The 23,791-nt window shown below is 52.8% G+C and overlaps 1 protein-coding gene across 3 annotated transcripts in view; it reads left to right on the top strand.

Moving 5' to 3' along the window:
• SAMD4A (sterile alpha motif domain containing 4A) overlaps positions 1-23,791 on the top strand; it is a 125,858-nt gene that overhangs the window by 57,373 nt on the left and 44,694 nt on the right. For all 3 annotated transcript variants that reach the window (XM_044436091.1, XM_044436092.1, XM_044436093.1), the window contains exon 2: positions 4,091-4,609. In XM_044436091.1, the coding sequence (XP_044292026.1) occupies positions 4,091-4,609 (519 nt within the window). The remainder of the gene's footprint in view (positions 1-4,090; positions 4,610-23,791) is intronic.

Below are 23,791 nucleotides of genomic sequence, written 5' to 3'. Positions count from 1 at the left end.
GTCGGGAAGCACTTCCTGGCATCCACCCCAAATCTTGGTTCCCTGAGCTTGGCTCTGTTGGAGTGCGTCCTGCCCTCTGCTGCAGGGGGAAAAAAGGCCATGACCCACCTCTGCGTGGCACCCCCACTTGTACCTGTCTGTCGCTAACAGGTCCCCTCGGAGTCTCCTCCTCTCCAGACCGAAAAGACCCAGCTCCCTCAGTCTCTCTTCGTATGGCTTCCCCTGCTTCTACCTGTACAGCCTGAGTTGCGCCGGCACCTGCAGGGAAGTTCTTCTTGGCCCCTGAAATGGTGTGTGTGTGCACACGCGTGTGTCTCTCTTGGGAAGCAGCAGTGATGCCCTCTGCTCGCCATCCCCGCCCTTGAAGTGCTCATCCGTGTTTGCCCCCCATTCCGGCGGCACAGAAAAGCCATCCTGAGGAGGTGCTGCTAATGGTTTTCTGCATGGACCCCCCAGACGGGCACTCCCCAAACCATGAGCGAGTTGTGTTTTTGCGCAGAGTGCTCCCTCCGGGGATGGCGAGCGGCGTGCGTGGTACAGAATCAACCTGGATGGTTCTCTGATGGGGACAGAGCAGGACCTCATGTCGTGATTTGCCTGCTTGGGCCTGGCTCCTCCGCGGGAGAGCGGAGCGCTGTCACTTTTCCGCCGCGCTATTATGTGCTTTTTCTGTGTGTATGTGCCTGTGTTTATTAAGTGCCTTTCCAGGCATCCCTGTCTAATTTTCAGCTGTTTCTCTTGCCTGAGGAAATGAACTGAATGAACTTGGGAGGGAAAAAAAGAACATTTTGCAGAGCGTGTTAAACGGAAAGCAAGGCTGAGATAAAAGAGCAATTTAAGGGCAATTTGGTAACAACTGGAGCCCTTAAATATACCGCCATGGCATTGGGTTCCTTTTTTAGCGCTGCAGGGCAGTATAAAATGTTTTATAAATAAATTTATAAATACTTGAGTGTGAATAATACACCATTTGCTAGTGTGCGGCTCCCGGGAATGTTTTGGCAGTGTCTCCTTCTTCCTTTAAAAAAAAAAATCCTCATGGTCTTTAATTATAGCGCTTGCTGCCTATTATAAATTGCTCTCTTGTTTATAAATCATACAAAAATCACTGCAGGGTTTTTGTGTGTGCTTGTGTTAAAACTCCCGGCTGACACATCTGTATCCATTACTCATCCAGCTCTGACAAGACTCTATGAGTCTATGGAGAACCGTCTCCTCCTTACGTAAAGTGGCCCGTACTTGTTTCTTTATTATTTCAAAAAAGCGGACGTTCTCGCAACCGATTCTCTAAGAATAGTGCCCGGGTATTTCGGCGTGCTTACAGCCCCGTCGCCCAGGCTGGCAATACCTGGCGGCACAGCGACTCTTCCTGCCTTTCCATTTTATGTCCAAAGAAGAGTGTGATGCATTCGATCAGACGCTTTTGGGGCAGAGGGATGGCCTGGGAATCTCACCTGCCCGGGCCTTCCGGGCGGTGCGGAAGCACCAGGAACTGCCTTGCACCGATCAGCTGCTCTGGGAAAGCCTTGGGGAATCTTGGCATGTGGGAAACTGCCTTTTACGGGATCAGGCTGTTTTCCACCCAGCCCGGGATCTCTTTTGTCAGTCTGATCACTTCTTACTGGGGACCCTGGGGAATCCACCCTGGGTTCTTTTCGGCTGGGCCTGTCCCCGGGCAGCGCACTGTGCTCCATCTCTTTGGATCATGTTCCCACCCATGCAGCTGCGGGAAGGGCGTTCCACCACCCCCTGCTCCAGACGTCTCCTGGTTTAAGCTATTGCTTTGAAAGAGGAGGGTCTTTCAGCCCACGGGCCAGACTCCATTTTGGGGGTGTGGTGACACAGCGAGTGCAGGTGCCGCACAGTACAATCTCGCAGCGCTGCAGACGCCATGTGCCTTCCGGTTGCGTCCACGGTTGCCGGCAGCCCTTTGTACAAGGGAGGTTCCCAGGCAGGGTGTGAGAAAGGCTGCTCCGAAGACTACCTTTACGGAGGTGTGGTGGCTTTTGAATGTCGGAGAACTGCCCTGGAGTGGCCAGCCCCGTGTTCAGCAAGCTGTGTGTGTGTGTGTGTGTGTGTGTGTGAGAGAGAGAGAGAGAGAGAGAGAGAGAGAGAGAGAGAGAGAGAGAGAGAGAGAGAGCGCGCGAGCGCGCTGAGTGGCTTTGGGCACGCGTGTTCCACTAGAGGCGACTGCATGGCATCCACGGCCCCACGTGGGCCTGGGCATGCCTGCCATTCCTCCCTCCTGCGCCAGCGTTCCTCCTCCTTCCTCCGCCCGCAGCAAGCGCCCACTGTGCCCACGGTCCATTCGGAGACCGCACACGGGAACACTTGGCTCCCCGCCCGCTTCTCTGCCCTCTGCCTCCGAGCGAGCGGAGTTTGCACAATGCAAGCGCAGGGCAGTGAGGAACGCGATCCAGGCCCAGCTGTTGCTCCGACCTCTGGCTGCGCTGGGAGAGCAGCTCCGCAGAATTCCGAGTGACTCTGGAAAGCCGAGATTAAGCGCCCGGCTGGGTCTTCCTTGTCATTTTTGTGACCGCTGTCACCAGAATGGAGTCACTTAAATCTGCTTTCCCACACCCAGTGCTGTGCGCTCCAGATGTGTTGGACTACCGCCCCATCATCCCCAGCTGTTGGGCATGGCAGCGAGCACACCTGGAGAACCCCAGGCCAAGGAAGTCTGCCAGAAACCAGTAAAAGGGGGTTTAGAGGACACTTCTGTGCATGTGGAGACAATAAGAGAACGGCGGGGCGGAATGGTGATTGATTGATTGATTGATTGATTGATTGATTGATTGATGAAGCCCTGGTAGCTTGAGCATTCCCCAGCCAGAGATGGAGGGCTTTTCTGGGGAGTTTCAGGACCTTTTCTTCTGCCTAAAATTCAAAGGATTGTGCTCCAACTAAAATAAAGCTTCTGGTTGCAGCCCTTCTAAACAAGGAGGAGTACCACCGGAAGCGCAGTATAGCCCAAGCTTCTGGACTGAGTTTACTCGCACGTGGCCCTTCCCATGGGCTTCTACCCAACTGCCCCCCCCCAAGTGGAGGCCTCCCCAGTCGCCCTGGATGTGTGGAAGTCTTTTCAGCACGATGCAAAGTCCCCCCTCCACCTTTTCGCCTGGCAGAGGCCAGGTGGCTGAAGACGCATTGGTTCCCTGCCCACAGGTGCATAGAGTTGCACCTGGATTGCAGTAACGGCACATTAGCCCTGGCATTTACACCTCTTAGCAAGGTGCGGCAGAGCAGTGCCCGAAACGGCCAAATTTGGGGGTGGAGGAAAGGGGTCAGGATCTGCAAAGGTGGGTGCAGCTCTCGGCAGGACCCCAGAGGGCGTGGCTTTGGCCCTCATAGCCGAGGCCCTGTTCAAAGGAGGAATTCTCTTATTTTTGGCCACAAACGACTGCTATAGATTCATGCTTGCCTGACTGGCCACTGGGCGACTTTGTGGGCTGGTTCCGGTTTTGGGGGTGCATTGGCAAGAAACGGGGGGCGTTTTTGGCAGCTGTGATGTGGCTCCTTTGCTCTGACTCCATACAAGACCAGGCCGTGACAACTGACTCCTTCCCAGCCCCCCAGCCCTTTTTGGCGGGTCTTATTCAGTGCTTTGTTCTGAAAAGTCATTCCTATTTTAGAGCCAGGAGCTGGAGCTGCATTTTTGCCTCTCTCTCATACACATTTCATTGCCGTGGTGCCTTCCGCGGGAAAAGATGGGGCCTTAAAATGGATCTGCGCACTGGGTCACCACTGACCGTGTTCTTTTGATGTGGAAGTTTTGCGTGCTGGCAGTTTGTCTGGCTCACACACACACACACACACACACACACACACTCTCTCTCTCTCCCATGGATAGATCAGTTTTCCTGTTTGTCTACTCCGATTCTGAGTTCCCTTTTCTTTTTGGTGGCTACCTTTTCCCCCCAGGAGGGTAAAAACAGTATTTCTTGGTCAGTAGGATAAACATTGCAAAGGCACTAGAAATGTGTAGTGCCCTTTTGTGCAAAAATACAGATTTCTCCCCTATTTGCTTCCCGGGGCTGTTTGCTGATTTCACAACTCTCCTCCCCTCCCCACTTTTTCCCCGGCACAACAGGAATCATTAACCAGTGGCAACAAGAATCGAAGGACAAGGTGATTTCTTTGCTGTTAACTCACCTGCCTTTGCTGAAGCCGGGAAACATCGAAGCAAAAGTGGAGTACATGAAGCTGCTTCCCAAAATCCTGGCGCACTCGATCGAACACAACCAACACATCGAGGAGAGTCGGCAGCTGCTGTCCTATGCGCTGATCCACCCCGCCACGTCCCTGGAGGACAGGACCGCCCTGGCCATGTGGCTGAACCACCTGGAAGACCGCACGTCCGGGACCTTCGGCAGCCAGAACCGAGGCCGGTCCGACTCGGTGGATTACGGGCAGTCGCACTACTATCACCAAAGACAGAACTCCGACGATAAGCTGAACGGGTGGCAGAGCTCTCGGGACTCCGGCGTATGTGTGAACGCCTCCAGCTGGCAGGATAAAAACCTGGGGTGCGAGAACGGCCACCTGCCCCTGTACTCCTCCTCCTCCGTCCCCGCAACCATCAACACGATTGGGACCAGCTCAGGCACAAGTAAGCCAGGGCCCCGTGGGGTCGGCGGGTTCCGGGGGAGCTGGCTCTGCGCAGGAATGGAAGGAGGGTCCCATCGCTGTGGGACCCCCCCCCCCCACACACACACACATGCACACAGAAATTGGCCAGGGCTCACGGTGGACCTGTGTAGTCACCTGTGCAATGGTGGGGGGGAGGTCTTTGAAGCAAAGATCTCAGGCTTCTAGGATGGGGTTGAGTGGTTGGCAGAGTGGCCAGGCATGATAGGAACTGCAGTCCAACCATCCCTACGCCAGGAGTTTCTCTTGAGGAGCCCTCCGTAAAAAATTATTTATTTATTTTTCGATGTGTATCCTGCCTTTTTGCTACAAAGGGCTCAAGGCAGCTTACATCCTCCTCCTCCTCCATCTTATCCCCACAACAACAACCCTGTGAGGTAGGTTGGGCTGAGGGTCCAAAATGATTGCGATCTGCTCAGGGGGTCATGAAGGCACAAAGAGAACTCCCATCCGTTGACTTGGGACTTGGTGTAAGGGCTTTCCGGTGGATTGTACTCAGAGCGATAACGGGGCATGTTGATTTTATTCCGCATACAGTGGTCTTTGTATCAATTTTCTGACAAAACAGATCAGTCCCAGTGGAAGTTCCTGCTGCAAGAAGTTAATCCGATGGCCACGTTTCGCTTTCCCCCTTTCTCTCCTCTCCACCCCCAACCAAGGCACTTCCGTCTCACGGAGTGCAGCTCAGTTGCTGCACTGGTTGTTTTGGGGGTCTCGCTGGAAGTGGTGGGATCCATTCAGTAGCCAACTACCAGGAATGCTGTAGTGATGGATCTTCTGCATCAACAGAGGGGTGGACTCGGTGGATTTTGAGGTTCCTCCCAACTCTGTGATTCTGACTGATGATGATCCCAAATGGAGATCTTGGTCTGTAACAGGTAATCAGATCTCTAGAAGCCATGGACTTCACCTTCCAGCATTTCTGATCACTGACCATCCTAGCAGGGACTTCTGGTTGCTGAAGGCTAAACATCTGGAGACTGACTTTCTGCCAGTCCTTGGTCTGTGTTATAGCACCGTGACCAGGCCTACAATCTCACACACAGACACACCTTCCAACCAGGACGTGTGTTTCAGAAACACCAACTTTCTAACCGGTGCCTGCAGTTAGTCTTTAATAGCCTTTTAAAAAGCCAGCTTATGTTCCCTGGATACGAGTTTGAGTTAAATTATTGCTTTCCTTTTATTACTCTTCTCTTCATTTTTCTTTCATTAAGAAGCAGCTCTGTAGGAAAATTGATATATCTCCTGTCCCCTCCACAGAGGACAGAGGCTCAGCCAAGGGCAGTTCATCAGTAATCTTTCAACTATGTTGCACAGGGAGAGAAGCTGCAAGGGAAGCTCTCAATTAAAGGCACAGGAGACCCTCACATCCCAAGCAGTGCTGGCCTCTCCAAATGGTGTGGAGATTATGGCAGACCACCCAGAAAATACTGGATGGTAACACTCTAGCACTCCATTCTAAAGTCGTGGTAAGAAAAGCTGGGAACGCCACGGGACTAGACGAGTTTGCACTCAGACGCACCCACAGTGACACACGCTGTGGCCATTTTGTTTGCGCAAGCGGCCATTGGGCCAATCAAGGGTTGCAATCGGTTTTCCAAACTCAGTCATTGTGGGAGGTGTTGATTTGCAGCTGATTTTAAGCACGGATTGTTTAAGCCTTAAATAGCCCACGAGGACAGAGTTCAGACGACACAGCACAACCCCTGATGGGCAGCTGCTCAGTCAAGATGGTGAGCGCACACACTTGGCGTAAGCTGGTTGTGTGGAAAGGACTGGCCCGTCGCATTCCAGGCACTGGTCTCACTGGTCCCAGCACTCTTTTGCGGTAATAGAAAGCAAGTTGTAATTTGCGAAAATAGATTAGTTCTCCATCACTGCAAAACAAAAGACGTGCACTAGGGAAAGTGCAAAAGCGACATCTGGGTTGTTTTTACTTTTGTTCCACGGTGTGTTAAAAGATACATGGTTTATCTCATATATACTAATTTCCTTTGGCAGAAAGCTCAAGTGCGCCACACAAAACCCACAATGAGCGCTCGCTCTTAAAATAAGCACTTCTCTGTGCTTTTATGACCCATCTTTTCATCTTTCGCTGTCCTGGAACAAAACGTTCAGGCAGGGAAGTGGGGAAGTGGCAGGCGCTCAATTCACATTTGTGTGTGAGGTGGCAGAGAGACACAACTCTCTCGGCTGCTTCTGGAACATCAAAGCCAGCGACTGTGCGAAGGATACAGGCGGGCCTTTGTTGTGGAAGGCCGTGTCTGGCCTCTCCGTCCACATGTGGGAAGCCCACAATTAAAAGATGTCAGAACGTTTTGCTTTTTCCTTGTACTCCAGAGGGAAGGAGGGAAGTCTTGAAACTTAGTGTATTTGCTGTGAATAGGAGTAATCGCAAGGAGTCTTACTAGTATTATTATTACTAGACTTTTAATTCCACGTCATCGGGGATATTATTTTGCTATGGATGGACAGAAGCCTTTCACCGTCTCCAGTCTGGATTACTCCAGGCAGCTCTGCTGCCCTCCCGTTTCTGCCAGCTACCGATCCTCTGGAGGATGCCTGCCTTCTCCGAACCATTCAGAGAACAGCTCCTCTTGGGGCGTGGCTCCTGGCCATTAGAGCTGGGGGCTACCATGTCCTGGGAGTTCCGACCGGGGGCCGTAGGCCTTGCCCACCACTGGAACGTGGCCCCGAGGCCCTGCTCTGAACTTGAATCTGGCCCTCGGGCTGAGAGGGCTTCCCCACCCAGGCTTTGTGTCCCGCTGGCTTCAGTGGGTGGACCTCAGTTCAGAAACTAAGCTTGCCATTACGTAGTTGTTCGTTAAATGAATGGAGTAGCATATAATCGGAATGAGAACTGAACTCTGTCGGAACACTTTAACGTGCATTAAGCTGGGAACGGATAGCATGTTGTAGAGTCTCACATCCTGCATTAAGCAACTAATCCGTGCTTCCTTTGGGGTGTGTATACACACCTTGGAGTGTAGGCTCAGCATATATACTTGATTATTAAGCACATGGGTCTCCCAGCTGGTGCAAACCATGCCCAAATCGCCTTCCACCCTCTTGCCAGTAGCGGGTGGGCATTCGCAGGAGTGATGCCCAACACACGGGAATGAAGTCCGGTTGCTGCTGTTTGCCTCCCGGATCAGGTTCTGACAGGCACACGCTGTCCCTAAACACAGGTCCCAGGTCAGCATCACGCCTCTTGATCGGTGTATCCTCTGGCTTTGTCCGATGCTTCCCAGAAGCCAGTTGCAGAACCAGTTGTCAAATGCAAATGGATTGCAAGGAATTTGGCCCTGGATTACAGAATGATGGGGCAGGAAATGGGATGGAAAATAGACCAATAGGGCACTGAGAAATTATTGGGATACCTCTCTGCACCCCACCTCCTGCCACAAAACCCCTCTGAAAACTGTTGAGTACGGATAATGAAGTTGAAACAGCGTAGAAAGGGGTTGGTATGGGACTGTTGGTATGGGGCTGATTTGGAAGTACCTAAAGTTGCCTGCTGATCCGATGGGGAAATTTGTTTAAGCAAAGGCAGCAGAAAGAGCTGAGTGTGGAGGAAAATACAGTCATCGCAACTCTTCTTCTCCAGGCCGCCCCCTTCCGAAGAGCCATTTGCATTCAGGTGATCTTTGCCCAAGAAGGGGACTGAGGCAGGTATTACCCTTGTTATGAATGGAGACCCTGTGCCCCAGCTATAAGAGGAAACGGGTGAAGCTTGTTTTCTGGCCTGTCATTTTGGTTCAGTGCTTTGGACCAGGCGAGTTGGACCAGGAGGCCGGAGTGCCGATCCTCACCCAAGTCCTGATCTAAAAGCAATAAGCAGAGAAGAACCGACATCTCAAGATGCCCTACTTAGCCCCTCGACAGACGTCTGAGGCTTTGCTGGCTTCCACTTGATTTGCCGGAGAAGTTCATAAACGCCAGGTGAGTGTCGGCATCGAGGATGCTGGCACTCCTTTGAGGGCCCCTCCGCGTCCGACTCTCCACCGCGCACAAGGTTCCATTCAGCCTCCCTTCTGGCGCAAAGCTTCCTTTCCCACCGAAGGAGCTGGCGGAGCATGACTTTCCCCTTTTGCCGCAATGTTCTCGCCCCTCCGTTCCTGCACAAGCGGCCCTTATCCTGCTCCGAGCGCCTTCCTGGCTGGTTACAATGAAGGCGTTCTGCTCTCACCAGCAGCTTGGCCGACAAGCACCTCCCGTTCCACGGAGCGGCTTACAGAATCTTTCCTCTGCTATAAAACGTCTCGAGAAAAGTTTCAGACGCTGCTGTACATGGGCAGAGCCTGTGGACTCAAGAGCGGGCCCTGGGCACATCTGCCCACACTCCCGACTCCCGTCCGCTGGGCCCAAATGGGGTGAACCCACAGGAGGCCTGTGGAGGCTGGAGGCCTTCCTTGAATTTCCACTTATTCACTTGCAGAGGTTAAAGGAAGACGTGCAGGCCAGATTTAGACCTGCAAGGCTGTCCGTTCGTTAGACGCATAGCTCTTTGCAAGATCGTTGCTTGTTGTTCACTTGCAAAGTGATGCCCGACCCATCCCGACCCATGGACGGCATTTCTGCAGGCCCTCCTGTCCTCCACCATCCCTCGGAGTCCACCGAGCCCACACCCACTGACCCCATCTAGATGGGCAAAAAGCCCTACCACTAACTGCCAGCATCCCCTGTCCAGGACTTGCAGGTCTTTTTTTCTCTAAATCTGCGTAGGATTGTATCCCCCCCCCCCACCCCCCAGCTGCCCTATGAAATAGTATGAGGTGCCTGGTTCTAGAGAGGGACTCGAGCTGCCTAACACAGAAACGGAGTGACTCAGAAGGGGTCTCCTTGGCCATCTAGTCTGACCCGCGGCTCCAGCTGCCTCTGCTCATGACGTGCTTAACTTGCCGTGCAGCTGCTGGTCTTACAACAGGCAGGTGCAGGCGGGAGAAGAGAGCTCAGCACTGATCACAAGAACGTAAGGCAAGCCCTGCTGCGTCAGACCTGGGCTCCGCTTGCGTTTCCGTACAGACGGAGGCAAGCCAGCTGCCGGCAGGGTCCCTCCAGCAGGGTGGGGGCGAGGCCTCCCCCTGCCCGGCTCCTCAGCCGCTGGTGCGCGCAGGCAGGCTGCCGCTGGGAAAGGAGGGAGCCCACGGCCAGCAAGAGAAAGGCGATCAAAAGACCAGAGAAAGACGATTCCTCGCTGCCGAGGAAGTCGCTGCACGACTGTTCCGCATTTTGGGCACGAGCAGTCATCTTGGTTTGGTTTAAAGTGCAAGTCCAAAAGTTGAGAAGCATCTTTCATACCAGCCCTCATCGATCGTATCAGTTGCAGGATCTCCACGTGTGGTTTCGCTGGTGGTAATTTTGTCAGCTCTTAGAACAAAAATGTTCCTGGAAGCCCTGCGATAATTCCTCCCTCCCCCACTCCCCGTCTTACGCACATACTCAAAAAATACTTCCATTGCTTACCACGAAGTTTGATCATATCAAAAAACGTGCAGAAATATGTGATACTTTTCAGACTGGACTGAAGTCAAGAGGTCAAATAGAATAATCGTTTCAACCCAAATGTTCCCCGAGCAGCTGACACCCTTTTAAAAAGAGTCCAAGGCGGCCCATTTTACTGGCAAAGAGGCAAACAATGAGTGCGAAGACAGCCCTGGCAGAAAATGTTTTATCTTTTTTATTATTATTATTATTATTATAACATTTCTATGCCGCCCCTTGCCAAAACCTCGGGGCGGCTTACAACATGATAAAATACATTGAAATACAATAGTACATAATAAATTACCATTAAATATAACAATACAAAAAATACATTGATTTACAAATACAAAATTAAAATTATCAGTATAAAATAAAAATATAGGAGGAGAAAGAGAAGGAAGAAGAAGTTGCCCAGGCCAGATCATATGTTTTAACAATTGAAATGATGTTTAAATAAAAAGGTCTTTACCTGGCGCCGAAAAACCAGTAACGACGGTGCCAGGCGGACCTCTTTGGGGAGTGAATTCCATAGGTTGGGCGCCACCGCAGAGAAAGCCCTCCTCCGGGTACTTACTCTCCTAATTTCTTTCATGGAGGGTTCCCGGAGAAGGGACTCTCCCGCAGATCTCAAAGGGCGGTCGGGCATATACGGACGTAAGCGCTCGTTCAGGTAGCCAGGACCCAAGCTGTTTAGGGCTTTGTAGGTCATAATCAACACCTTGAATTGGGCCCGGGCTTCAATGGGAAGCCAGTGAAGCTGATGGAGGACTGGAGTCATGTGAGCATAACGCCCCGTCCCCGTCAGCAACCTGGCAGCTCTATTTTGCACCAATTGAAGTGTTCGGACTGTCTTCAGGGGAAGCCCCACGTAAAGCACGTTACAGAAGTCTAGGCGGGAAGTCACCAGCGCGTGTGTCACCGTCGCCAGGCAGTCGTACTCCAGGTAGGGGCGCAGCTGATTAATCAGCCGAAGCTGAAGGAAGGCGTTCCTCGCTACCGCTGTCACCTGAGCTTCCAAAGAAAGCTCCGGGTCGAGGAGTACTCCTAAGCTGCGGACCTGCTTAACTCTTAGGCGCTCCAGCATGTGCTCCACAGAACATCGTCCAGGGACTGGCCTCTTCCGCCGCAGGGGTCCTTGGCAGGTACGCAAGTGTGGAAAGGATCTCCAGAGAATAGAAAGCATTGAAAGCCCCTTTTGTGCGTTGTGGCACAGGCAGGTGAGCGATGCCCACGTGGGCATGTTTCAAAGCCATCACTCCCGGTTGCAAGTGCAGCCACAACTTCCCTTGGCAGTTGGTAATCACACCTAGGTGGAAGCGACACACCTGGGCTTCGTCCACTGAGCTCATTCGCATCTTTAACCCAGCACTGATGTGAGTGCTGTTGTCTGTGCTGTCAGATTCTCTCGGCCACGGCAGCCTCTTGCCGTGAATGAACCCCTGGGCTCTAAGCCGTGTGCTCCCCAGCCCAGTCTTTCCCAGGTATACCTGGAGCAGGACTCTAGGTAAGATAGGCACAGACAGAATGGTCACTGCAGCAGATTCCAGCACGAAAGACTTCTGAGCGAAGGGGTGTGGGATGAGAGGCGGCGCAGCGCAGTCTTCTTATGGATCAGTCACTGGTTAAGGGACAAAAACCAGGTGCTGGTTATTACCTATAAAGCCCTTAACGGCTTGGGACCTGGATACCTGAAGGAACGCCTGCTTCCATATTTGCCCTCCCGCCCCATGAGATCGGCAGCAGAGGCCCTCCTCCGGGAGCCCTCCGTGAAAGACATTAGGAAGCAAAGTACCCGGAGGAGGGCATTCTCTGCGGTGGCGCCCCATCCGTGGAATGCACTCCCCAGAGAGGTCCGCCTGGCACCATCGTTATTTGTTTTTCGGCGCCAGGCCAAGACCTTTTTATTTCAACAATATTTTAATAACTTTTAACATTAGCTATATAGGCTTTAATCTGCAGCCAGGATGGATCTGGATTTTATGTGTATTATGTTTTATTTATGTAAGCCGTCCCGAGGCTATGCGATGGGACGGCATACAAATTCTCTAAATAAATAGATAAGCAGAGAGGGGGAATCCGTGGTCCTTTCCCCAGCTGTAGGATGTAACCAGTGGGATTCTCTTTTAGGAACAATTCTTTGCAGCCTTTCCATCAACGATCTGGAATTAGGGATAAGAAGTGAAGTGGCCACGTTTGCAGATGACCTCAAAGCTATTCAGGGTGGTGAAAACCACAAGCAATTGTGGAGAGTTCCAAAAGGGTCCCCTCCCCAAATTGGGAGAAGGGGCGTCAAAAGGGCAAAGGCCGTCCAGTCTAAGCAAGTATAAAGGGATATATATGCAGGCAGACAAAAATCATGTATAGGCTGGTGGGATCTGAGCTATCCGTGACTGATCGAGAAAGGGATCTTGGCGTAAGGGTGGACAACTGCATGAGCACGTCAGCTGGACCCAGTGTGCCATTGCTATAAAAAGGCAAACTGCATTTTTGGGATACTTAGGAATGGAATGGAAAACAGAAGTGCCAAGACCGTACTCCCCTTACGGGCTCCTTCGCTGCGGCCACACTTAAAAGGCCAGGTACAGTTCTGATTGCTGAAAAAGGACATTATGGGGTTGGAAAAAGTGCAGCGGATGGCAACAGGGGTGGTTTGGAGCTCCCCTCGGCGGAGCGGCTGCCGCAACGGGGACTGTTCGGCTTAAAAAAGCAGATCGGCAGGGGGAGACGCGCTGGAGGTGCTTCGCTTTAGGCGTGGTGTGGAGAAAGTGCGGAGGGGGAGATTTTCTCCCCCTGTGATCACAGGAGGATCCAAAGGGATCATCCCATGAAACGGAATGGTGGGAAATCCGGGACAACTAGGAGGCAGTCTTCCTGCACGGACCACCTGCCTGAACCATGGAGAGCACTTCTGTGAGCCTTCACAGGAGACCGGAGAATTTCATGGAGGAGGAGGCTGGCAGCAGCTACTAGTCCTCATGACTTTGTACTCCCTCCAGTATATCAGAGGCCGTCTGCCTGTGTGGAACTTGGGCAGAAGGGCGCTGCATGGCTGCTTCCTGGTGGGACGACCGCTTGGCCACAGCGTGAGCAAAAGGCTGGACTAGAATGACGGCTCTGCTCTTGCTCCTGCAGAGGCATGCCGTGTTTCAGTTGAGCAGCAGCTTGGCTCTGATGCAGAAGGGCTGTGTGGTGTAGTGGTTAGAGCACAGGCGGAGCTTCTGTGGCCTTCCAGACGTTCCCGCCATCCTTGCCTGTTGGCCATGTTGACTCGGGATGATGGGAGTTGTAGGCCAAGATAGGTGGTGTGCATCAAGTCGTCCACTCCAGGACGAGTGGAAACCGGCAACCTTCCAGATGTGGCTGGACCAGAGTTCCCCACATCTCTGACCATTGGCTGTGCTGATGGGAGTTGGAATCCACCATCTCTGGGGTTAGAGGGCTGAGGAAGCAGAGTCAAATCCCATTCAGTTCAGTGACTTGGGGGCCCTTCTCTCTCTGTCTCCTCCACCCCACTTCCTCTGGCCTGATCCTGACCCAAGAGGGCCGAAGCAGCTTTCTCAATAGTTGCTCTCTTTTCTAGATGATGCTTTGCAGAGAGAAGGTCCCAGGAACCGTCCCTCACGTCCCCAGCTGGGAAGGATGCTTCTCTGCGAGAGAGCTGGGTGGCCGCTGCTGGCCCAGGGTCCGAGGGTCTCACTCGGCATAAAGCAGTTGGGTGTTGTGAGGAGGGACTGCAGCCCAGGAGGGGCACCCCCAGCACGGCTAGCTAAACACCTTCAGGTAGCAAGCCTTCAGCAAAGATCTGGAGATCTTTTGCCGGCCAGAGTGGGCCACCAGAGCACACGCAACCCAGCATCCACCAGGCTCTGGGACTACTGGGCTGCTGGCCAAATCTAACCCACTCGGGCTCCCAGTCCAGTCCTCTGGTCCATTCACACCACCTTCCTCCCGGCCACAGAGGGTTTGGTGGTCTCTCGGACGTTGCATCTCCCCGGTGCTAAGAGACTGCCGTGTGTCTCCTAAGGGTTCGTTACCGGCAGTAAAAGCTTTAAGCTAAGAACTGGCGGGGGGAGGGGGGGTTGCCCTGCCCAGTTGCCCCCAGGGAGTCTCCCAAAATGAGCTTGGCCCGCAGGCAGAAGGACGTTCAGTGCCCCCCTGCAGAGGACTCCTGATCAGTGCGCTCCCAGACCTGGTCCCGCCGGGCTCGTGAACCTTCTCTTTGGCCGGCTTGGCACGGCGGAATTTGCCCCGTCCCTTGGCAGCAGGACACAGAAGAGCTTCTCGCCGCGAGCGGCCCCGGAGCTTCCCAGCGCAGGGCCGGCGCGCAGGTACAGTCTTGTTTGGACTGCCGCTTTCCTGCTTCACAAAGGCCAACCTGTTTTCTCCGGCTGCAGAAACACAGTTCCCTTCAAAGCTATTAATACGGCGTTTCAATATTTTCCCTGGCACGAAGCGGTGGGGAGGGGAGTCTTTTAAAAACGCAGCTCCAACGAACGCAGCGATCTTGTCCTCCTCCTGTGACGGTCGGTGCGAATCGAAAGTTCCATCTTACCGGTTCCTTGCACGCACACGCACACGCATGCACAACACATACCAGAGCCAGGAGAAGGAATGGCCCAGGGTCAGCAGGCAAGCAGATGGCCAGCAGTGACGCAGGCAGGGACAGAACTGCAGGCACCCGGAGAGAGGCTCATAGTGGGCATCCCACCCAGGGGCTTCCAAAGCCCCTTGCAGGATCACTGGGCAGGGGGAGCACCTAGGGGTGACATGAAATGACCCGATGGGGACCAAAGCACAAGGAGCAGTTCCTATTTGGTTGTTTCACGTAGTGCAGTGGTCGGTGTTTGTCTTGGGCTCAGGAGAAGCAGGGCTAGTCCTCATATAGCCATGAAGTTCACCGGCTGACTTTGGGCCTAGTCTGCCCTTCAGGGTTGTTGTGGAGATATAATGGAGAGGAGGAAGACTGAGTGAACTGTCTCCCTTGCAAGAGAGGAAAAAGTGGGATGTACATGTAACTAAATAATGCTAATAATTGTATGGTTAAATTTATTCATAAGATTAATCAACAAACAGTGGATTCTTGGGAAGTCCAGGGCTGCACCGCACGGAAAGCAGCTCTCCGACAGGGTTGCATGCAAATGAGACCAGGCCAGCATTTTAATTAAAGCACTCGCACGCTTTCCTTTTGGCACGTTCCCCACTTCTGGACTCGATTTCTACTGCTGCTAGTTTTTCAATATTCTGTTTTCTGTTCCTGCACTTCCATTTCAGATACTTGTGTGTTTTGCCTAACAGAAGGCTTTTCAGGTGGAAGTCCTCTAGACTGCACCTCAAAAATGCCCAATTCTATGGAAATCGAAATCACTTTAGGATGGGGCGTTTGGTTCATCCTTCTTTATGAAGATGAGTAACTCCTCCTCCTCCCCAGTGTATTATATTCCGCCTTCTTTCATCTTGCAGGGGAGCTTACACAATCCGCTTCTTCCTCTGTCTTATCTTTACAACAGCGCTGCGAGGTAGGCTGGGCTGAGCGCCAGGGACGGGCCCCACGTCACCCGGTGGGCTTCCCGGCCAAGTGGGGACCCGAACCCGGGTCTTCTGGTTCCAAGGACTGTGCTCTTAACTACTCTGCCAAGCTGGCCATCCGACAGGCAAGCAGCTGAGCGGGGCGCTGAAGCGATCCTGCCCATGTGCAGACGTGGGAGTGCCTTCCAGCTGTGCTGGTTGGAGAGGCCAGCAGCTGTGGGGCATTTGAATGTCTGGACATGCAAGGGATGGCATGCTGAATTGACAGAAGAGAGCCAACGCCTTGTTCTAGGCAATGTTCCACCTTGTTTCTTGCTTGCATCGGGGGCCCACTTCAGGCCAAAGAGGCTTCGGTTCGCGTTCCCCCTTGCACTGTCAGAGCGCTGTGACACAGGACCCGGCTGGCTGGAGAGGTGCTGGGCGCTCCCACCCTGGAGGCATTCGAGGAGAAACTGGGCAGCCCTCTGAGCGGGACGGTGTGACTTGGTGTCCTGCAACAGCAGGGGTGGACTCCATGACCTTCTTGGCCCCTTCCAGCACCATGATTCTGCGGTTTGCCATTTGCAGTTCAGGTATCAGTTCTTTCCTCATACTTCGAAGAGATCACCTGCTGCCAGGCTGATGGTGGCACCTTTTTAGCTGGTCGAAATGCGGGAGTCAGTTAAGTGATGCACACGCTCAGTGTGGAAAGCCCCATGTAGCCTGGCGCTGCAGCTTGAGACACAGAAACATAGGAGCAGAGTGAGTCAGAAGGGGTCTCCCGGGCCATCTAGTCTGACCCCCAGCTCCAGCCGGCTCTGCTCATGACATTCCTGCCATGTGCATGTCCAGCCTGTCCTTCAACACCCTCACCAATGGGGCTCCAACCACCTCCCGTGGAAGCCCATTCCATGCCCGCGGAGTCCTAACCCTCAGGAAATACTTCCTGGCATCCTCCCTGAATCTCGGTCTCCTGAGCTTGGCTCCAAGACCTCGCACATGCAGCGTTTTCAGATCGATGTCCATGTTCCCGTCACCACCCTCCTTTTCAGCTCACTCCTAAGATTCATTTCTCTCCTACTGGGGAAACGGCCTTCCCACACGGGTGCTCCAGTGTGACATCCACAGGAGAACTTTTGGAAAGCGCCGAGGAGCGGCAGCTGAGCAGCCAGGCTGCTGGCAGTCTGCGGGGTTTTCTGTGTGTTTTTCCTCCTCCTCTGCCTGATTCCGCCAGATGCCTCACACGGGCCTTCTTGCCTGTTTGCAGACAGCTAGCATTCTGCTAGCTCCTGCAATGTGCTCAGTGGAACCTACTCCCCCCCTCCTTCATTAGTAGAGGAGTATGCCACAGAAGTGTCTCTTAAACTGCCTGGCCCAGTCCAGGGGTGATCTTTTTTGTGGGGAAAAGATGGTACCCTAACATTTTTTCATGATTCACATTTCTCCTTGTGATAAATGTAGGTGTGACTCCAGACAGAATGTTATTGTGCGATGACAAAATATCACCGAGGGGGGGATGTCGTCATTGTCATCATCATCCCATTGCATTTTTATCCTGCCCCTTCGCCCCCGTTCTCCTCCACTCCCTTTTTATCCTCACAACTGAGGGTGAGTGACGACCCCGCAGTCGCCCTGGCAGCTTCACGGCTGAGTCGGGGCGGGAACCTGCATCTCCCCGGTCCCAGTCCCACACTTTAACCCCTCCCGCTCCTTGGCACATCTCCCACATGCGGCCCTCCTGTGTTTTCCCACCCATTCCCCCTCCGCCCACCCAGGGTGCATGTGTGTGTCTGCACGTGTGAAGGAGGACAGAGCCCAACACAATCGTGTTTGGTTGTGCGAGCAGCTGCCACCTAGAAGCACCCCGGAATGCGTCGGAAGGAGATGCCGCGTCCGTTTGCCGTGGCTGGGCTTAAAATCGCTCCGAATTGTCCGCCGCGGTTGCCTTCCACTGCAAGAAGGTTCAGAAGCGCCACGGCGGATAAGGCCCAGCCCAGCTGGCCCAGCCTCCCAGATGCCCTAGCAGGAATCCCACAGGCGGGACTGCATCGCAGCTGGTCCCTCCCGCCCTGGTCCCTTCCCTCTGGCGTGTAGAGCCACACAGTTTCCTGTGGCACCGGGAGCCATGGGTGGCCTTCTCCTCCACGAATTGGTCTCCTGGGAAAGCCATCAGGTGGGTCACACGGTCGCAAATTGCACAGCCAGGCTCCACACGGCGTGAATCTCCCGTCGGTCCGTTTAATGGGATGGCCCTGTTGGGGTCTAGTGTCATGAGGGCAGGAGAAGTGCTCCGCTGTCCAAACTTTGCTCCACCCCGTGCATCCTCTGACTCTGCTCTGTCGTGTGTCACCTTATGGCTCATTTTTCTAAGGGAAAAAGCCCTAAAGGGGCAATTCCAGGCACAGGTAGACAAAAAAATCCTGTGCTATCTAGGGCACGCTGGGAATTTTTCCTGCCCTAGATTGTAACTTTTCCTCGTTGCTGTTGCTGCTAGTCGCGAAGTCGCGTCCGACCCATCGCGACCCCATGGACAACATTCCTCCAGGCCTTCCTGTCCTCCACCATCCCTGGAGTGATTTGGCCTGGTCTGCTGCACCTAAAGGTTCAATTTAGGTGCAGCAATCAGAAGCAAAAGGAAAAGGGTTGCGGTAAAGGTGGAAAAGATGCAGAGAAGGGCAGCCAAACAGACTAGTGCCGCCTTCTCTTTTTAAGAAGAGAACAATTTAGGTGCTGAGCATCCTTCTCCAGCAAAGAAGGCGATATGCAGTTCATTGACTTGCAGGAAAGGATTTAGAGGGGCAGAATAATCAACAACAAAAGCAAACACTCCCCTTCTCTGTTTCCGCTGGTTCCCAGTCCATTCACAAGGAGTAAACGGGATATGGAGATGGCAATGATGACACCGCCACTCCGGGGAGTTCCTCTCCCCAAGCTGAGAACAAAAGACAGCCCCTCCTGCCAGAACCTCCTTCCTCCCACTGCCTCTCCAGCGGCCCGTCCGCGCTGCTTTCAGGAGGAGTGAAACTCCTTCAGTCGGGCGAACAGTTTTGGTTCTTACAGCCCTTGTCTTACAGCCCTTGTCTGGGCGAAGCAGTTCTAAGGCGATAGCCTCAGGCCCTCTTCCGAACACACTGAAGTCCGCAAGGCCTTGGCACGGCTCCAGAAATCAACCTGGCTCTGAGGCACCGAGAGCGTTCACTACCTGTTGACTTTCAGTCGCTCCCTCTCCATTCTTCTGGTAGAGCCCGTTCAGTTCCTACTTGAGGAACAAGCCACCATTTGATGATTTACAGACTCAATGGGCTTTGGGACCACTTGTGGGTCTCTTGGAGGGAATCCCTGGCGTGCGGAGTCCATCCCTCTTCCAAACTCTTCCAGTTGCTGCAAGATTGGTCTTTCCTCACAGGACCCCTGTTTTCTTACATTTGCAAAAAGCCTTGAGCATCATCTTTGGGTTCTGTGTTTACTTTTAGAGCCACCCTGACGGATCTTCCACATCACCCCTTTTTTATCAATACAGAGAGCATCACTTTCTTGTAAGCCGCATAGGAAGGCCTGTTGGCAGTTAGAGGAGGGCTATATGTGAACGGACGGACGGACGGACGGTTTGGGGGCTGCTCATCCCCCTGGGGGAGTCCCGCATTGCGAGTGAATGCTGCGCTTGGACAAAGCCTCAACGTTTTTCAGAAGCTCCAGACTGTTTGTCCCATGGTCCAAATCCCTTCCCAGAATTCTGCACTTGGGGAAGAGCAGCACATTTCCCATGATGGTGCTTTCCATAACAACAAAGGTTAACCATGTTCCTGCATAATAGCAGGTTTCCCCGCAAGACGGAGTCCATCAGTCATGTATGGGAAATCAGTCTCATTCCACATAAGCTGCCTTGAGTAGTATATTTTAATTTTGTTTTGTTTCTAGAAAAATATGTTTTCCCTCTCCTGAGGGACTTGGGTGGTGGCGGAAGTTTGCGGAGGCCAGAATAGGATATGAGTATGGGAATATGGCTGTTGATTAGACGAGAATGGAGGCCCCGGCTAGAAGCTTCACCCACAGTCCCTGTGTACGTTTGAAGTCCTCCACTTAAACATTCCCAAATGGAGGTGGTGAGTCCTGGGTCAGGGATGCCACGATCCTCGGAAGGAGCTGGGAGAGACCGATATTGCCTGCACTGACTGGCAGCCGCTGCTTTTCGAGGTCTCAGACGGGGTTTTTTCCAGCCCTACCCTACTTGGGAACCTGGGTCCTTCCCCATGTAAAGCAAGGGCTCAGCCACTGAGCCTCTGCCCTTCCCCATGGATTTTGCTCTGCAACTGCATGGCCAGCAATGCTCGGGAATCCAAATTCAGTTCCGAGCAGCAGGTCCTGTGTACAGGAAATGCCAGAATCGCCCCGCAGATCAGTGGGGGGGGGGTGCGACAGTAGGGGAACCCATGACTGGTCCGTGCAAGGGCTTGGGAGAATCGGCGTGGCCACGTGGGGACTCCCACCCGGATCCTCTCCTTGCCACGTCTCTCTGCTGTAATCTGGGGGCAGCGGCTGGATTATTGCCGCTGTCCACGAATGAACCTCCTCAATTTTAGAAGCCTCGTCTTTTACATTTGGCTGGCAGGGTTTCTCGGCAAGCAGCGTTTCCTCCCGGATTATTCAGTTTCAGCTCGGAAGTAGCGTTGTTCTTTTGATATTATTTGCATCCCAATTTTAGCGCCCACAGCTGCAGAAAGATAATTTCAGCCGAGTAATTGACACACACGCACACACCCTTCCTAGTGTTGTCATCTGTAATTTGGAGAGGCTGGAATTTGCTTATTTGGTACTGTGGGAGTAATATGTCAGCCAAAACATGAGGTCAAAAGGCGTGTAGAAAGCGGGGGAAGAGGGCTCTTTCTTGCCCTCAGCTCAAGGCTACGAGCAGGAAAGCATAGGTGACCCCACGGCAGTGGAAGGAGTTAAAAGGTTTTTCCCTCGCGAAAATGTTCCCACGCACACATCCACACATGATTTCTGCAGAAAGGTGTGGTTGGAAAGTGCGGCAGGTACATAACTAAGTCACAGCTGGGTGTCTTCACATGATTTCCGAGATGAGACCTGTGAACTGAAGTTTCCATCTGGGCACCCTATTGCTGGAATTTCTGCAAGGTGGGGGTGGTTCTGAAGTTTTACCAGGCCCCAAAAATCTTCCCAAGCATATAGTCCATTCTGTTGCAAACGGCTGAATTTTCGTTGTTTCCCTTTGTAAAAGCTCTTGGGCTGCTCTGTACCAGGCCTGTCTTGGGAGAATGGGGTGGGGGAGTTGAGAATTTTTACACCCCACCTCTCAGACAGTGATGTGTTGCAGCCCTTTGCAGGATTTTCAAAGAGCTCTTGCACGCATCTCCCCGCTCCCCATGGGGTCTTTCTCTGCCTCTTTGTGCATCCCCTCTCGGAACCACGAAGCGAGAGTGCTGCGCTTCTCACCGCCTGGTGCACACTTTCCCTTGTCCAAAAAAAACTCTGGAAATGGTTGTAAAGCATGGGAGAGCTTTCTGGAGGAAGATGACATGGTGGGAGTCCCCTGCCTACTCCTATGAGTAAAGAAACAAGTGCGTGCAGTCTGTGCCACATGTAGATGAACACCGTGGGGCCTGACTTCCGAGTCGGGATCAGCCTCTTTCCGGGCTGTGTCAGCTTCACTTACGGTTAATTCTCCCATCTGTTCCAAGCTGCTTCTCTCTCAATCAGCTTCCACTCAAAGACTCCCTCTGTTAATTCACTTCTATTTTATTTTAGCCACTGTGGTTACACTGTGAGAGTTTTATGCCTGCGATGAGAGGGACTCTCACATTTTTTCCTTGGACGACAGTTTATTATTACATAATGTGGAGCAGAAACACCGGGAAGAAAGGGTGGCGGAGAATAAGGTCCTCTCCAGCCAAAGAGGCAGCTTTTGCAGCAAGGTTTGGATGACCGAATGTCTGTCCGAAGCTGAAGTTCTGCATTTACGTTGTCCCCGCAGAGCCTCTGGTTCTGTTGGTCCTTAAACTGGGTTGTTTTTATACGAATGAGTGGTCCCAGTTCAAATCCAGCCAAAGCCATTCCTAGTAGAAAAAAAGAACCCAACAACAACAGCAGAGTTGAGGTTGTGCTACTTTGGACACAGCTCAAGAAGGGAAGACTCCCCGGAGAGGACAACAGTGCTGGGGAAAGTGGAAGGCGCAAGAAGAAGGGAAGGCCAAGTCTGAGTTGGATGGCCTCCACACAGAAAGCTTTTGTCTGGAAGAGCTGAGCAGGGCTGTTATGCGCAGGAGAGTTGGGAGGGCTTTCATCCAGAGGGTCACCATGGGCTGAAGATGATTTGATGGCCCATCGCAGCAACAGGGTAGGCGGGCAGAAGTCTCCGTCCCTCCCCTAGCAGCTTTGTGGCAGAAGGGCAAACTTTTGTTCCAATAGCTCAAGGGACCTCAAGAAGCAAAACTTTGGAGGCCTCTGAGCCGCCTCCCCAAAATAGCTTCCATAGAATCTATAGAATATACCCTCACCCCAAAATACCCTCATCTATTTTTTTGTTTAGTTTAGTTGCAAAGTCGTGTCCGACCCATCGCGACCCCATGGACAACACTCCTCCAGGCCTTCCTGTCCTCCACCATCCCCCAGAGTCCACTCAAGCTCACACCCACCACCCCAGTGACCCCATTCAGCCCCCTCATCCGCTGCCGTCCCCTTCTTCTCTTGCCATCAGTCCTTCCCAGCATCAGGCTCTTCTCCAGGGAGTCCTTCCTTCTCATTAGGTAGCCAAAGTATTTGAGCTTCATCTTCAGGATGTGGCCTTCTAAAGAGCAGTCAGGGTTGATCTCCTCTAAGACTGACCAGTTTGATCGCCTTGCGGTCCAAGGGACTCGCAGGAGTCTCCTCCAGCACCGCAATTCAAAGGCCTCAATCCTTTGGTGCTCAGCCTTCCTTATGGTCCAGCTCTCCCAGCCATACATTGCAATTGGGAAAACCATCGCCTTGACTAGACGCACTTTTCTTGGCTGGGAGATGTCTCTGCTTTTTAGTTTGCTGTCTAGATTTGCCATAGCTTTCCTCCTCAGGAGCAAGTGTCTTTTAATTTCTTGGCTGCAGTCCCCATCTGCGGTGATCTTGGAGCCCAGGAAAATAAAACCTGTCACTACCCTCATCTAGAGGTATGCATTTATAGAATATAAATTTCTGCAAGCAGTGAAACCGTGTTTGGGGTGGAGGAGTTCGCAACACGTGTCTTCTCTCCCCTTGATAACTCCACTGTCTTGCTTTGGCCGGAATGCGGGCCGGTGACCCCGACGAAAATCCAAGTCCCTCTCTCAAGGCTCAGACTTCCTGGGCTGGGCTCAAACTTTATTTTTCCAGTTGGCTCAGGATGGTGGTTAATTTCTTTTTAAAATGTATAAATTCCCTTTCATCCACATCCAGCGTGAAGACCATGTACTGGCACCATGGAAAATGCCGTATTTGGAGGCTGCCCTGAGCAGCTGGCTGCAGCGTCCCGGCCTTATGCTTGTATTCCTGTTGTAGCCCCGTCTCCAGAGCTCCCCTTCCCAGCCCAGCCGGGTATCCGAGAGCCCGCCCAGGAAGGACATTTTTGAGGAAAAGCGCAGAGGAAGAAAGGGATGTGGCAAAAGCTTCTTCGTATTGGATCCTGCAGAAGGAACTTGCCACTTCCACTTCACATCCGGCTTTAAGTTTTGCATCTCCAGCCATTTTCACTCTGCTTCTTCCAAACTAGTATGAGGATTCGCCTTTTTACAGCTGCCCACCCCTTGTCTTTTTCTTCCTCTGTACGCCTTGGCTCACTTCCCCAGTCCTTCCCCAGATCTTCCTAGATTCTGGAAGCAGCGCAAGGCAGTCAAAAGGATAGCTCCCAGCAAGTTTACATGGGGCCCAGCAAAGCTGGCCAAAGAACCGCGTAATGCATTTTGCCCTGGTCTTTTCAGAGGGTCGGTGGTGGAATCTCGTGTTCAGACACTGTCTGTGGAAGGGCTGGGGGGAAACCCTGCACTTGGAAAGCTAAGATGTCAAAGACAATCCTAGGCTAGCTTTCTCCCTGACGTGCTACTTTTCTACATGCAGGGAGGGAGTGGGGCTTGGCTGTATCAGAAGCTTTTCTGTGTAATGTTAAATGCCAACAAATCATGTA

Source organism: Varanus komodoensis, unplaced genomic scaffold (genome assembly GCF_004798865.1).
Source record: "Varanus komodoensis strain SLA01 unplaced genomic scaffold, ASM479886v1 scaffold3, whole genome shotgun sequence".
NCBI lineage: Eukaryota > Metazoa > Chordata > Lepidosauria > Squamata > Varanidae > Varanus > Varanus komodoensis.
The sequence above is the reverse complement of the archived record's forward strand: the minus strand, read 5'-3'. Positions and strand labels throughout refer to the sequence as shown.